At 59.4% G+C, this 15,047-nt stretch overlaps 1 protein-coding gene across 1 annotated transcript in view; it reads right to left on the bottom strand.

Moving 5' to 3' along the window:
* KIF1A (kinesin family member 1A) overlaps nucleotides 1–15,047 on the bottom strand; it is a 107,919-nt gene that overhangs the window by 51,045 nt on the left and 41,827 nt on the right. Inside the window, exons 10-18 of the mRNA XM_011929570.1 lie at nucleotides 11,719–11,794; nucleotides 9,804–9,882; nucleotides 8,710–8,852; nucleotides 6,571–6,704; nucleotides 5,233–5,312; nucleotides 4,739–4,814; nucleotides 2,898–2,977; nucleotides 2,549–2,655; nucleotides 1,356–1,439 (exon numbers count right to left, since the gene is read on the bottom strand). Of these exons, the coding sequence (XP_011784960.1) occupies nucleotides 1,356–1,439; nucleotides 2,549–2,655; nucleotides 2,898–2,977; nucleotides 4,739–4,814; nucleotides 5,233–5,312; nucleotides 6,571–6,704; nucleotides 8,710–8,852; nucleotides 9,804–9,882; nucleotides 11,719–11,794 (859 nt within the window). The remainder of the gene's footprint in view (nucleotides 1–1,355; nucleotides 1,440–2,548; nucleotides 2,656–2,897; nucleotides 2,978–4,738; nucleotides 4,815–5,232; nucleotides 5,313–6,570; nucleotides 6,705–8,709; nucleotides 8,853–9,803; nucleotides 9,883–11,718; nucleotides 11,795–15,047) is intronic.

Here is a 15,047-nt window from a genome sequence, read left to right as displayed (position 1 = left end):
CCCGCCCTGAGCCCCACAGGCACCAGGGCCAACTCCGAAATAAGCAGGGAGAACGGGCACAGCTGTCTGTCTGTCCGTCTGACCTGCTGTTGCCCAGGCTTAGCCACACTGACTCCCCACGACAAGGCTACCCCACGAATTCAGGACATTCAGCGTGTCCTGCCCTCCTGCCCAGGGACCCCAAAGGCGGGATTCCTGAGTCCCGGGGACTCCTCTGAAAGCCTTCAGGGGTGGGCAGATGGGCTAGAAGTGGGGCCCCTGGGTGTCACCTGCCCCTTCTCATCCCTCTGCTTTCCCCCAAGACAGGGTCGGGAAAGGGTCTCCCCTGTTCCAAGCCAATGGTCACTTTTATGTCAGCCTGGCCAGGCCACAGGCCCAGTGATTCAGCCACGGCCTCCCCGGGTGTTGTGTGGAGGTTTCTGCACATGTGCTCCACACCTGCAATCGGCTGATGGAAGTCAAGGAGGTCCCCAACGGTGGGGTGGGCCTCGTCCAAGCAGGTGAAGACCTAAGAGCAAACTGGGGCTTCCTCTGAGGAAGAAGAAACCCAGCGGATGGAGTCCACTCCCGCCGAGTTCCCAGCTTGCCACCTGCCCATGGATTTCAGACTTCCCTGACCAGCCGCCCTCATCTGATAAGCCAATTCCTTGCAATAAATCTCTTTATACCTAGACACGGTTGTACGTATCTCACTACATCTCAGTCTACAGCCTGTCTCACTACACCATGTCTACAGCCATGTCTGTGCGTCAGGCTGCTGCTGTTTCTCTGGTGGAACCCCAACCGCCTGGGTGACAGTCACATGCCACTCAGGAGGGCCCCCGTCTGACTTCTCTGAAGAACGGACTTTACACCATGCGTGCCTGTACGTGTTTGAGTATCACAGACACTGCAGTGTCTGGGAACAGAGCCCAACCCCACCTAGGGTGCTACATTCAGAGGCTGGAGCAGCCCCCACCCCGCTGACGCTCCACAATACCTCAGCTCTGGGAAGCCTCTGTCCGAAGCCCTGTCTCCCCCAGACCAGCCCTACAGGGCAGAGTCCTGGGCCGGGAGGCAGGAGCTTCTTCCCAGGCAGGCAGACCCTGCTCCTTACTCAGCCCGCAGCATGGACTCAGTGTCTCAGGGTCCTTGTGTTTTGTGAATGGGGCCTGAAGTGCTGTGTTCCTAGAGCTGGGGGACTGAGGAGGCACCTGAGCTGGTCAGGTACCCGCAGCCCCCTCCCCTACCTGCCCCGCAGCCCTTAAGAGCTGCCGTCCCGCACAGAGCACAGGAGGCGGTGGCTTGGACATGGGAACAGAGGTCTCATCTCATGCCTCTGCCTACCTGACCGGCCCCCGAGTCCCCAGCCGTACCTGACCGCAGGACGCTGGGCTCTGTGACTTTCTTGCCGTTGACGTAGGTGTCTGCCCCCTCACAGGGCTCCAAGGTCACCACAGCTACAGGAAAGGTGGGAGGGGCAGAGAAGAGGAGAATGAGGGGCTATCACCTACAGCAGCTCGGCTTACCTGGCCCCCGGGCATGGCCTCTTCCAGGCCTCTCTTCTCCCTGTTACACAGACCCTGACCACTGGCAACACTCATTTGGGCCTCAGAGGAGCCTAGGGGTCTCACCCCACCTAACAGAGGAAGAAAGTGACCCCCAGGAGGAGGATGCATGTGCCCACATTGAAGCTGAGAGGCTGTGCTGGGCCTGATCACCCACGGCCCTGTCCAGCTCTCCAGGTAGACAAGGATAAAAACACCAGCTAATGGGGCCTGGGCCACCCTACAGGAGATGGCAGGCAGGACTTTGCAGTCACAGAATTCCAAGACAGCCAACCGTCCCAACACCACTTAGGGCCATCATCCTGAGATGGCCAAGTTGGACAGTGGATGTCAGTCGCAGGTCTGCAGGCCAGAGGCTGGCTGGATGCTGCCAGGAGATGCCCTTAGCCCAGGCTGTGGGCCATGTGATGGCACACCGACACCACAGGCCCATCCCCCAGTTGGGCAGCACCAGGCAATGGGGACAGCCCCACGTCATCTCTGGGAGGGAGAGCACTGGGCAGGCAGGGGAAACGGACAGATGGCCGCCCACAGCCAACGGGAAATCAAAGTCTGGAAATAGTTTTCCACCCTAGATCTGGGCTCACTCCTCATGGCTCCCTGTCCTCCCGCCATGAACATCCTCCACCCTGGGCCCCAACACACTTCCCGGCCAGCAGCCCACCTGTGCCCCCACCTCCAGCCCTCAAGGAGGCTCAGCTCCCTAAGGCAGAGCCACCCCTGGCCACAGAAGGCATCAGGCATTTTCCCAAGCACCAGCCTAATGGAAGTTGTCTTCAAGGCTGGCCCCAAATGTCTCTCTCTCTCTCCAAATCTCTCTCTCTCTCTCTCACACACACACACACACACGCACACACACACACACACAGACACGTCCTGCCTAGAAGTATGACTCGCCACCCACTTAGAGCTGGGGAAGCTGGGAGAGGGTGACCTCATTCACGCCTGATCATCACAGCACAGGGGCGTGGGTGCGGGTGGGGACAGTAGGGTGGCCATACCTTCACTGCCTCCCCTGGAGTCACTCCGGAAGACGCAGTGCTCCTCCTTGATGAAATGTCCACTCAGAACGATGTCCTGCCGCCTCTCGCCATCCTCCCTGCCCACTCTGCAGGGTGAGGGCACCATCAGAACTGCAGCCGGGACCCAGCACACCCAGGATGCCACCCACTGGCCTCCAGGGACACCCAATCAGGATTGTTTGGGAAACACCCAGGGCAGACATCAGCAGTCGCTGGAGAAGGCCAATCTCAGTGGTCCCTCTGCAGCAGCAGGAATGGGGAGTCCACCCTTCCTCTGCCAGATCCCAGGGCCTGGCCAGGCTGAAGTGGCTGCCAGGTCCCCTCTTACCTGGTGATCCCATCCTTGATGTAGTAGAGGAGGCACTCGGACATCAGCGGGTCCTCATTCAGGTTGACGAGATGTGGTGTCTGCAGGGAGATAGGAGGATCATCTCTCCTGCAGAGAGGCAGGAGCCTGACGCTGGCCGCACTCAGCTCTGACCTCTCCCCAGGCACCAGACCACCACCAGGGCCCCTGCCCCCATACTCGGCTGGTCCTACCAGGCTGGTCACTCCAAGCCAGGAAAATGAGGAACACAGAAAGCGCAAGCCGAAGGCCCAGCCCACCAACAGCAGCAGGCTGGTGGGACCCGACCACCCGCATACACCCAGGCCTGGCACAGCAGCCCCAGCACTGCAGCGGAAGCTGGGCTTCCAGAAAGGCAGAGAGCCCCTGCTGTCCGCATGTCGGGCCCCTGGGGCCCTCTGAGGCTGGGGTGAGCCCCTATATGTACAGACCACAGGCTTTGTCCCATGGGGTCCTGGGTTCCCAGCTTCAGACTGTAAAATGGGATTCCAGGACCCCATTCCAGCTCAGACAGCCCAGAAACCGTGGGCTCACCAGTGGGAGCCAAGAACCAAGAAGGGTCAGGACCCTGCCCACGGAGGGCTCAGCCCTGGGGACTGGAGAGTGAAGCAGCTGTGAAAGCATCCTTGATGAGCCACCTGAGGCACCCCCACGCAGAGAGGTGGGGACCTGGTCACTGGACGAAGGGGACAGACCATCCCCAGCCATCCCTGCCCCCCGAGTGGGGAAGATGTCCAGCCAGGAGGGCTGTGCCCATGGTGTTGGGGCTGAGTAGGGGTTGCAGCCTTGGGACCCCACCGGCCCGTGAACATCTCGTGACTCCCAAGAACACTGAACTTCTCAAGAAGGGGGTCCCCAGTGGTCCCACTTCTGGGCAGTGCCCAGACCCAGGGCCACCAATAAAGCTGCACCCCTGGAGTTCCGCCCTACCCCTCCAGGAAGGGGATGGGGCCTGAAACAGTGCAGGGAACAATCCATTCCAAACCAAACCAAAGGCCTGTCTGGAAGACGTGTGTAGTGAAGCCCCATTAGGGCACTGCCTGTCCCCGCCCTACCCAGGACTGGAATCTCCCTACAGTTTTTCTCAGGTCCTTCCTGCCTCTGGACCTCAGCACATGCTGGGCCCCTGGTCTGGAACACAGCCCTGCCTGGTCCCTCCCAAGCTACGGACACACAGGTGTCTGTCCCCATGTCCTGGCCATCTTTGGGGTGGGTGTGTGGGGTTTGGGGACTAGAACCACAAGAAAGACTTTTTCCCAAGTGTGTGTGTCATGCCCCACCTGGGCTGCTGGATGGGGGCACAAGAGTTGTATACACTCTGAAGCAGCTGCCCAGGGGTTCTGTGCCATTTGAGGGCCCCCAGCTGAAAGACCCCTTAGGCTTGGCCTGGTGGAAGAAGAGGGGTCCCCGCTGGAACAGTCAGACCTGACTCCAGCTGAGTTCCAAGGAGGCAGCTGGCACCCAGCTCTGTGAGCAGCACAGGCTCCAGAGCAGGTCCAGGCCCCTTGCGTCTCAGTCTCCAGCCTGGGCGTTGGCTTCTCAGCCTTACCCTGACACTGGGGAGCCCAGTCCACACTCCAGGCCACTAAGAGACCCATCCGATGTCCCAAAGCCACCAGGACGCCCCACCATGAGAATGTGGGCACTGAATTCTCCATGAAAAGCAAAGTGTGACTGTGGGTGGGCTTTACGGCCCCAGTGCCCGGGCCAGAGCCTCGCCGTGCCCCCTACTCCCAGAAGTCCCCTCTGGTTGTACCTGAGACAGCCCCTCAGCTGGTCCTATTCAGATCAGGGCAGTACCACAGAACTGAGACAGCTCCTACCTTTTTGGGAGAGAATACGCCCAAGGTGCCGCCATCCTCCCTCATGGCCACACCCATCTCGGCCAGCAGGGCTTCCCTGGGGGAACAGAGATGAGGTCAGCACAAGCTCCACAAGGTTTCCAGCACTGGCCTCAGCGCTGGCTGACCAATGCGGGCAGTGGGCCTGTGGCCACCGTGGCCTGGGTGGTGCCCATGCGTGTCCCATCTGGTCACTGTGTTAGGACATCTGCTGACGGGACCGGCCCCTCTGCACCATGATCAGGGATCAGGTCTATCAGGCCTCAGGTCTCTCAGGCCCCGGTGGCCAGCAGCCAGCAGTATACAAGGTGGGGGTTATTGGGGGTGAGGAAACAGGTTTCCCCTGGCCTGGGATCTGGCCACCCCAGGGTGTAGGTGCCCAGCACTGGAGGGCAGGGCTCAGTGCTCATCCTGCCCAGGCTTCGGGCTTGCTGGCTGCAACCCTCCCCCTGGGCCTCAGTTTCCCCAATGCACACCTCTCCATCCGGATGGCTTCTGTCCGCCGCAGTTTCTCCTCCCAGGTTTCGTTGAGCTCAGCTATGATCTTCTCTGTTTCCTGGGGATTGAGGCAGAGCACAGTGAGCTTCCGGGGCTGGGGCCAAGGGAGAGGACAATGGAGACACGGGTGCCAGGAGAAGGGGCATCAAAGCACAAGAGCCACATTCCTGGGCCCGTCCAGGCACATGAGGTGTCCAGAAGACCAAGGCGAAGCTCAGAGAACGTGTGTCTTTCCCTTAGACACACTCAAGAGAATGGGGAAAATGCAAAACAAATCTGGAAGGAAAAGAGAAGCAAATGTTCCTGGGAGATGCTGAGACTCAGCTCCTAAAGCACAGCCATTCTCGCTGCTGCCGAGAGGACCAGGTGCTCACCCTCTTCAGGACACTGCCCAGCATCAGCCTGATCTCTCCTTTTTCTTCCCACCCACAGCCCAGTGGGACCCCAACACCCCAGAAGAGCTCTCTGCTCCAGGGTCACAGGCCCAATCTCGCCCCCATCCCCTTCCTCACACTGGCCTTGATGGGGCATCTGCCTTTTCCCCTCAGCCCCTCAGTCTCCAGGTATGTGGCTCACCTGCCCCTGCACAGCCATTCACTGAGGGGCATGTAACTGGAAACCTAAAATGATCCTGGCCTGTTGCTGGGCACCAGGGAGCACACTGTGCCTGGGAGCAGTTGGAGGTGGTGACTATTTCCAGGCAGGTGTGCAGGTGTGAACACAGGATGGCCTGGAGGGGGCTCAGGAGCCCGCACCACGCTCACCACCCTCCTCAGGGAGTGTAACTCTATGGGACGCCAGCCAGGAAGCTGCTGTGACCTGGGGCTGTCACCAGTGGAGGGGGTGCTGTGGGGTGGGGAGGGGCGAGACTCCTCTCCACCCACAGATGCCATCCAGCTCACTGCTCCTTGAACAAGCGCCCACTCACACAATTAAAGACTCGACAGGAAGAGTCCCGGTCCTGGACATTCATTCTTGGAGCTTCCCTGGTCCAGGCTTGGCATGGATGGGGGCACAGGCCATCCAGACACCCAGGTCTAGGGTTCTGCAGGGGCATTTCCTGTCCAGCAGCTGAGTGCTGTGCAGCCCACAGCCTGGGGACCCCTGAGTGAACTGGTTGCCTTGGCTGCTATGGGTGGTCTAGAGACAGGACACAGGGCACCTGGGTGGCCACACACCAGAGGCTCCTGCTGGTGCTCCACAATGGCCCTATGAGGATAAGCTGTGCCCAGGAGGGCAATGTGCCTCTAACTCCTCCGAGCTCCCCACTCCCAGACTCTGACACCCTGCAGTGAAGCCCCAAGTGGTGCCCTCACCTTCAGTCTTTCAATGGCCTCCTCGCTGCCCGGGGCAAACAAGATGCGCTCGTGGAGGCTGGACACGGAGGCTGCGCGGCTGGACAGGGCTGAGAGCGAGGATGAGGGGCTCATACCCACCAGGGCATTGGTCACTGTGGAGAGAGGGTCAGGGGCTTCATTCACCGTCCCGCCACGGTTAAGGTTATTGTTCTCAAGGTCGGACACGTCTATGGGGAGGAGGAGTAGGGCAGGCAGACAGACAGAGGGAGGGAGAGAAAAGAGATGAAGATGGGAAAAAGTAAGAGGTGGGGCTCAGAGAAGGCAAGAAACAGAAACCACCAATGAGGCACAGCAGCCCTGCCCGGCCCAGGACAAGCGCATGCAAGGCCTTCCTGCCACCCCTTGCCTATGACGGGACCGAGCCGGCAGTGGCGCCCACTTGCCCGCCTGCTCCCCAGGCCTGCCCTCCCCAGCAGCAGCGTGGCATGGCCCTGGGCAACCTGGAGCTCCCCTGCACCCCTGCACCAGGCTTCATGCTTTCCCTCAGTTGCACTCCAGGTCCCACTGCCAGGCCGCCCTGCAGCCCCTGCACCTGAGGGCTGGGAGCCTGTTCTCCCTGCATCTTCCCCCCCTGTCCACTGGCTTGGCATGGTCACCCAGCAGTGCCCCGTACAGACCCCCACGCTTGTCCTCCCACCCCTCGCACCCACCGTCAGCCTGGGACACCACACACCCCTGAGCTGTAGGGCCGGGCTGCACTAACTGTTCAGCCCACTGACGTGGAAATTGGCCCAGAGACCATCCTGGAGGAGGTGAACATGGGACCCTCATGAGGGAGGCCCTTCCCCTCCACCACGAGGAGCTCAGCCACCAGCCTAGGCCTCATGCATCCCTAAGGCCCGGGAGGTGGGGCTGTGACATCTCTGGAGTGGGTGGTGCCAGGGGTCTCCTAGCAGAAGCGAACACACAGCAGAGCAGCAGCAAGCACGGGACCACACGGGGTGTGGGGGAAGTGGAGGGCGTCCTGCAGCCGGGCTCGGGGAGGCATTGAGCCCCATGGAGCCAGGCCCGAGGCCAGGAGGCACAAAGGCTGGGCGGGATTTGGCAGCATCCGCTGTGAAAGCTGAGCTTGTGGCATTTCCAGAGTAGAGGGCCCGGGCGTGGGGGGTCAGGTCAGCTGGAGAAATGGTATTGCAGACGAAGGCCTGAGCCAAGAGCTGGGGACAGGACAGTCCCTCCAGTCCTCCTGGCCCTTTGGTGCTGATATCCTGACCTTCGCAGGCCTCTGGGTGCACAAGGGGTCACAGGGCCTGGCCTCGGCCACGTTTAGCCTGAGAAGGCCTCAGCTGCACCCTGACTCCCCTGTTGCCTTGGTTTCTCATGTAGACCATGAGTAGGAATGAGCCAGGAGTGTGGGCTCAGAGGCAGACAGAATCCCACATCTACCAGCAGGGCCCTGTGACTGAGGGAGAGCAGTGCTTTCTGCCCCCAAAAAGGAGAAGAAAGCAGAGCAGGTGCCCTGGGGTTCACCCCTCCCTGCCCGTGCCGCCCTAGGCCCTCATGCTGGCTGGGGCTGGAAGCAGAGATGCAGAGAGCAGCAAAGGGAATACACACATTTGGGTCCTCCAGGCACAGTGTTGGCTACGGGGGAGGGAAGCGTGGGGGAGGGGGAGAGACAAAGAAACAGAAGAACAGGTTTGTCTCCAGAGGGTCAGGCACGCCTTTCACAGGCCAGGGTGGCCAGCAGCGGGTGAGTGGCCACAAGCAGGTGGTGACGGTCTTCAGCTCCAGAACACAGGGGGCCGCTGTGACCCCAGCACCCACAGCCTGCCTATGGGGCTTCCAGGGGAGCCGTCTCTGGCCCACTTGCATCAGCATTGAACCCAAACCATGCGGTACCATCCAGGCCAAGGCCAGGAAACTTGCCCTTGTCCAGGGCCCCCGCCCGGCCTCCCACCCAGAGGCAGTTCTGCCCAGGAACATGGAGCAGGGACAGGGATTTGGCCCAGAGGGGCTTTGGGAGCAGTGTGGAGCTGCCACAGCCCAGACTGCGGCCAGCAAAGTCGTGGCCCCAGGAGAGAGGATGTGATGACCTGCAAGGCCCCTGAGCCTGAGGCCCCACAACCCTGTCCAGGACAGGCTGGTGTAGGCACTCACTGTCGGTGATGTCGCCAAGACCCTGGGCGTACAGCAGGTCCCGCAGCCGGGTCACCTCATCCTTCAGCTCACGGATCAGCTTGTTGTTGGGGTCCTCATTGATGACAGCATTGCAGCGGATCTGCTTGGCCCGGTCAGCATACCTGGGTGGCAGAGGGGTCTGTGGGCTGTGCTCAGGACAGGTCCATACCTGGCAGGTCCCAAGGGTGCCCAGAGCCCTGCCTAAGACCCAGCCTTTCGGGCTCAGCAGCCAGGCCAGAGGTGGACCTGAGCCAGCACAGCCTGGCACAGAGTGAGAAATCGCCCCCATAGCAAGTCGCTGGGGAGGGCATTTGGGGCCACAGGCCAGAGGAGACTTACAGGGGAGGTCACCCAGTTACAGCTCGCCCGCTTGGGGAAACTGAGGCCCAGGGGAGTAGGGACATCGTGGTGTCCTCTCCCCCAGTGGTCCCAGGGTAGAGGGACAAAGTCCAACGGGAAAAATGTGAGAACAGCTACGTGTACATAGGCTTTTGTCCACACTGTGTATCAGCTGATGCATATGTCTACATTTCAAGCTAGTACATGAACCTCTATTGGGACACACGCCCTTTGTTTCTCTTAAGCACTGGTAGTGCACGGTCAAAAGAGGGGAGAGACCACTGACCCAAACAACCAAGCAGCCTCTAGCACGGCTAGGGGCCCAGGCTCCCCACCCCAGGTGCTCACTTGCCCATAAGAAACACCTATGCCCCCTTTGCTATCTAAAAATCCCCAGTGGTTACCCCGGCCGGCAGGTGAGTGTAAACTGCTTCGCCTAGCAGGCACAGCTCTCCCAGTCTGGTGCCACAGGGCCCTGGGCTATCTGCAGCCCCAAAGCACACCCTCAAAGGCTCCATGGAGGGAATGGAACAGGACCCATGCAGGCCCAGGAGCCCCAGAACAGTCCCTTCCAGCCTCACAGAGTCCAGGGTGTACCCCTCACAGAGTCGTCCCTGTTCACTGACACTCTTAATTCAAGCAGAGGGGAGGATCCATCCCCCAAGACCAGGGAGTGGGGAGCAGAGCTCCCCTGGAGAGTCCCAGGGAGCAGAGTGTCTCCCTGGAGAACTCACCTCAGCGTGCTGAGGGTCTCGTCGTAGTTGATGTCTGCAGGACTCAGGGCTGCCACCATAGCTGTCCTTGAGTTACCGCCTGTGGGAAGAAGACCAGGTTGTGCCCAGAGGGGGATCTAGGCCCCAGTGCTATGTCTGCTCCCCCATCCCCCCACATTTACAGATGGGGAGGCTGAGGCCCAGAGGGGTAAACTGAGTCACAGGCTTATCCCCATGAACACAGACAACAGCAAGGACCTGGCCTTCCTTGGCTGCCCCTTCATCTCTGCACCAGGCACTGCCATTATTTCTCTTCTACTTGTGTTTTTCTCACATTTGGGGCCATTTTACAACAATCAGGCCTTCCTTTCCCCAAAGCAGAGAGGAAACGTTGTGGAGGGTTTTAAAGTATTCACTCCAAAATAAATACCATTTATGTTCAATAATTTTTTCAAGCACTTCTATCATTTTCATTTGAAATACATTCCTTGGCGCGGTGGCTCACGCCTGTAATCCCAGCACTTTGGGAGGCCGAGACGGGCGGATCACGAGGTCAGGAGATCGAGACCATCCTGGCTAACACAGTGAAACCCCGTCTCTACTAAAAATACAAAAAACTAGCCGGGCGTGGTGGTGGCGCCTGTAGTCCCAGCTACTCGGGAGGCTGAGGCAGGAGAATAGCGTAAACCCGGGAGGCGGAGCTTGCAGTGAGCTGAGATCCGGCCACTGCACTCCAACCTGGGTGACAGCGTGAGACTCCGTCTCAACAAAAAAAAAAGAAATACATTCCTCAGTATTTAACATCAGATTCCTGGCCCAGGTTAGTAGGATCCCAGCATCAGGTCATGCGTGGCCTGAGGAACAGACTGTTCTTTCTCTTCAGGGAATCCTGTCTAGGTGACCTCAGCAGTCAGAAAAGATCACCACTGACTCCACCCCAGCCCTCAGGACTGCTGCCTGGCGGTACTTCAAGTCTAGACAGATGATCTTGCCTGCTTGACCCCAGGAAACTGTGTATCCTCAGGGCCGTGTCCCCAGGGCATGGGTCCCTGATGGGTAGGGACTGAAGAGAGAGTGTGAAGGGCTGGGCACACGCCACACGGGCCCCAGGAAAGGTTCCGTGGGAGGACTCCCCTGCCCCCGCCCTGGGGATGGATCGGGGTGTGCCTGGAGCAGGGGGCTCCTTCCCAGCCCACACCTCAGGTGAAGGAACACACACTCCTCCTGTCTCAGCGGGGCCCACCCATCCACAGCCTGCTGCGGCCTGCATTACCGGCCTGAGCTGGGGAGCAGCATGGCTCGTTGTGGGGTGCGGAGGTGGTCAGCCAGGGCTCTGCACACCTCAGCCATGCAGCTGAGGGAGGCCAGGGACCTCCAGTCATCTATGTTCACCAGGTCAGTACAAGACTCAGTTTACCGCCCTGGGCATCAGCTGTAAATGCAGTTGGGGAGGACTCTGAGGTTATTCTGGGATGGATGGGATCAGCGTCGGGTGCATTTCAATTCCCACCTCCCCATCTAACTCTCACTGCTCAGAACTCCAATGGGGAGCAGGAGGTTTACGGCAGCCCCTCAAAACCCAGCAAGCAGAGATCCCCTGTGACAGATGGGGAAACCAAGGCCCAGAGAAGGGTGAGTACTTGGCCTGGGTATCACAGCCCACCTGACCCAGACCACTGACACAGGCAGGTGTGTGCTGTGCCGCCACCTGGGCCATCATGGTTCCCACACTTGCTTCGTTAACCCACTGCTGGCCATTGCCCCAGGCCCTCCAGGAGGGCCATGAACTGACTGGACCCTCCAGGTTCACCTCCCAGTCTCAGCCAAGAAAGGGTGAGAGGCCTCCTGGCAACGGGGCGCCCCCTCAGTGGGGAAGAAGGGCACACCCCAGGGTGGGATCAGAGCCCCGGGGACAGGCCGACCCACAAGTTCTCACCCAGGTTTTCCCGGAGGAGCCAGGTCAACACGGAATCTCGGTACGGAATGAAATCTGTCTTCTTCTTTTTCTTGTTCTGTGGGGGAGGAACATTCAAGGTCAAGTCCGAGCCCACTGGAGAGGAAGGGAAAGGGAGGGGCCAGTGCAGGCCCTGCCAAGTGGGTCCTCAAAGCTGGAGGCTGGGCAGGGGGCGGGACCCGCTCTGCTGGACACGTTCTCAGACTGCCCAGGCCTCTCCCTGCCCAGACCCCAGGGCACCACCCCAGAGGCCTCCTCTAGGCCACAGTCAGGGACTTGCTAGCACATCCTTCAGGTTCCTCCCTCGTCCATCCCTGCTGCCCCAGGGCCACCCAGCTGGACACCAGCCAGGAGTGCTGATGTCACCAGCAAGTGTGTCCTCCCTTTACTCTGTCTGAAGGACCCATCTGAGCCCATGGCCCCTCCTCGAACACCATCAGCGACTCTTTCTGACCCAAGGGAAAAGGCCCCACAGCTAAATGTGGCCCTCCAGGCCTCTGTGGCCTCTGCCACACTTACCTCCCTGCCAGCTTAAATCTCCCCTTCACACAGAGTCCACCTGCCCTCTCCTCCATCAAACTCCCTATGGTCCTGCAGAAGCCAGCTCACAGGCCTTCCTCTAACAGCCTGTTCTCCCATCCCTCCCCTCAGAATGAAGCATCCTCCATGCTCTTGCTACTTCTTTGGCTCTTTAAAATATGGACTCCATCCACATAAAGGCTGCCAGGAATTGCTTCTGATGGACACCCTGTGACTGACTTAATGATCCCATTAGTTGTGGGTTTCAGTGACTTCCAGTGTCTACTGGTTCATGTATGCATTGGCTTACGAAGCATTTGCAGAGCACCTGCTGGGCCGGCAGAGAAGGCCCCTGGCCCTGGAGCCTACACCCCAGGACATGCACATAGATGCCACCTCAAGGGCTGGGCGCACACACAGACATCATTGTTCTTGAAGACAATCCCAGGAGAAGCTCCACCAGCTCACAGGGCACATAAAATTGGAAAGCTCTTGAGATTCCCTGTCAAAGAGGGTCCAGAATGCTGCACTGGCTTCTCCACGAGCAGGGTTTCAGGGTGTCCATCTTGCAGCTCAGCAGCACAACCGACTGCTTTCTTTTTTCTTTGGAAACTTGGTAGGGACTAACTCTACTCTATTTCTAGTTTTCTTTTGTTTTTGTGTTTTTTTTTTTGAGATGGAGTCTCCCTCTGTCACCAGGCTGGAGTACAGTGGCACAATCTCGGCTCACTGCAACCTCCACCTCCCGGATTCAAGCAATTCTCCTGCCTCAGCCTCCTGAGTAGCTAGGATTACAGGGGGACACCACCATGCCCGGCTAATTTTTGTATTTTTTTTTTTTTCTTTTTTTTAGTAGAGACAGGATTTCACCATGTTGGCCAGGATGGTCTCGATCTCTTGACCTCATGATCCACCCACCTCGGGCTCCCAAAGTGCTGGGATTACAGGCGTGAGCCACTGCACCCGGCCTCTGGTTTGGTTTTTGATTATTTAATTCCTGAGGGTGAATTCTCTGCCATGTGTCATATTCCTTGCTTCTACATAAATGTCCTCCAGCCATTCCGCCACTTCAGCAAGGAGCCCAGCAGCCCCCTGGGTTTCCTGCTCCCTCGCCGCCTCCCTGTCCAGTAGTGCTCCGCCGTCTCCCAGGACCACCCTGTTCTCGCTTCTCGGTCCCCCAGCCTCCACCATGTCAAGCCTGGAACGCTGACCTTCCATCCTGACTGCTGCACCAGGCCACCCTGCTCCCGACCTATCCTTCACGCAGCGCGCGTGGCCTGAGGACCCACCCTTGGCTAAAGCAGACACTGTGAGGCCCGCTGAAAACCCACCGGCTGCTGCCCACTGAAGCTCGGCCAGGCAGCTCCTGACAAGCGCGGACGGACCTGCCATCCTCAGATCCGCCCGGCTCCTGCCGGCCTCGCCTCCCTGCTCCGGGCCCTGTTCCTCAACCAGTTCCTCCAAAACTCTCTCACTCGGCTAATTCAAGTCTCTGTCACTGTCCCTCGCAGGGCCCCTCGCACTGTTCCTCCCAGTCCCTCACACAGCCAGTCGCGCGGTTCCCACGCGGTGGTTCCACATCTCAGAACCCCACGCTCAAGCACTCAGTCCCTCAAGGAGCTCCCGCCATTCCCCGCGCGGTTCCCACGCGGCTGCGTGCAGCTCGCCACACAGTTCCTCAGTTCCTCCCGCCTCCCCACGCAGCTCCTCCCGTTTCTCCAAACGGTTCTTCACGCAGCTCCTCTTGCTTCCCCCTTTATTCCTCCATTATGGAAAACGGCAGCCACTCGAACGCGGACTCCACCCATGAGATGGCTGCCGGCCACACCGTTCATCGTGTGTTCCCACAGGTTCCACACGCAATTCTGTCACAGTTCTCTGTGGAGCTCTTTGCACAGCTCCACCCGATCCTCACCTCGATCTCCACGCAGGGCCTCGTTACACACGCGTTCTTCACCATTCTCCACACGCAAATCCTCCCGTCCCTGACACTCTTGATCTCACAGTTCCTCCCAGTTCCCCAGAAAGTTTCTCCCGTTCCTCAAACATTTCCCGACACGGCTCCCCCAGGACGCCTCACACAGTCCTCCCTTCTCAGAGCTCCCCACGGGGGCTCGCAGCTCCCGCACAGCGTCCCACACACAGAGACAGGCTTCTCCGCGTCCCACGGTCCTCACAGCATCCACGCCGCTCCCCGAAAACCCCTTCAGCTCTGCCCCAGTCCGCACACAGCGCCCCACCCCTTCCACACACTTCCTTCCGGGTCCCACAGCTCCACGCAGTGCCCCGCGGTTCCCCAGTTTCCCATCCAGCTCCTCACACTCCCGGACAAGCCCTCGCACGGGTCTCCACGGCTTTCCTCACAATTCTGCACACAGTTCCACACACGGTTCCTCACCGCTCCCTACCGTTTCTCAAACAGCTCCCCCCGCCATTCCTCATCCAGCTCCTCCCACGGTTCCTCACACAACCCTTCACACCATCCCTAATGCGAGTCCACGCACGCTTTCCACACACTTCCTCAGGCCATTCTCACTGTTCACCCCGTTCCCACACATGCCATTCCACACGGCTCCTCACGGTTCCCCCACAGCACCTCACTGTTCCCACCCTGTTCCTCACAGTTCCACACAGTTCCATACTCAGTTCCACACTCCCTTCCTCACAGTTCCACACAGTTCCACACACAGTTCCTCACAGTTCCTCACAGTTCCACACTCAGTTTCTCACAGTTCCTCACAGTTCTACACTCAGTTCCTCACAGTTCTGCACTCAGTACCACACTCAGTTCC

This window comes from Colobus angolensis, unplaced genomic scaffold, assembly GCF_000951035.1.
Source record: "Colobus angolensis palliatus isolate OR3802 unplaced genomic scaffold, Cang.pa_1.0 Scaffold82, whole genome shotgun sequence".
NCBI lineage: Eukaryota > Metazoa > Chordata > Mammalia > Primates > Cercopithecidae > Colobus > Colobus angolensis.
The sequence above is the reverse complement of the archived record's forward strand: the minus strand, read 5'-3'. Positions and strand labels throughout refer to the sequence as shown.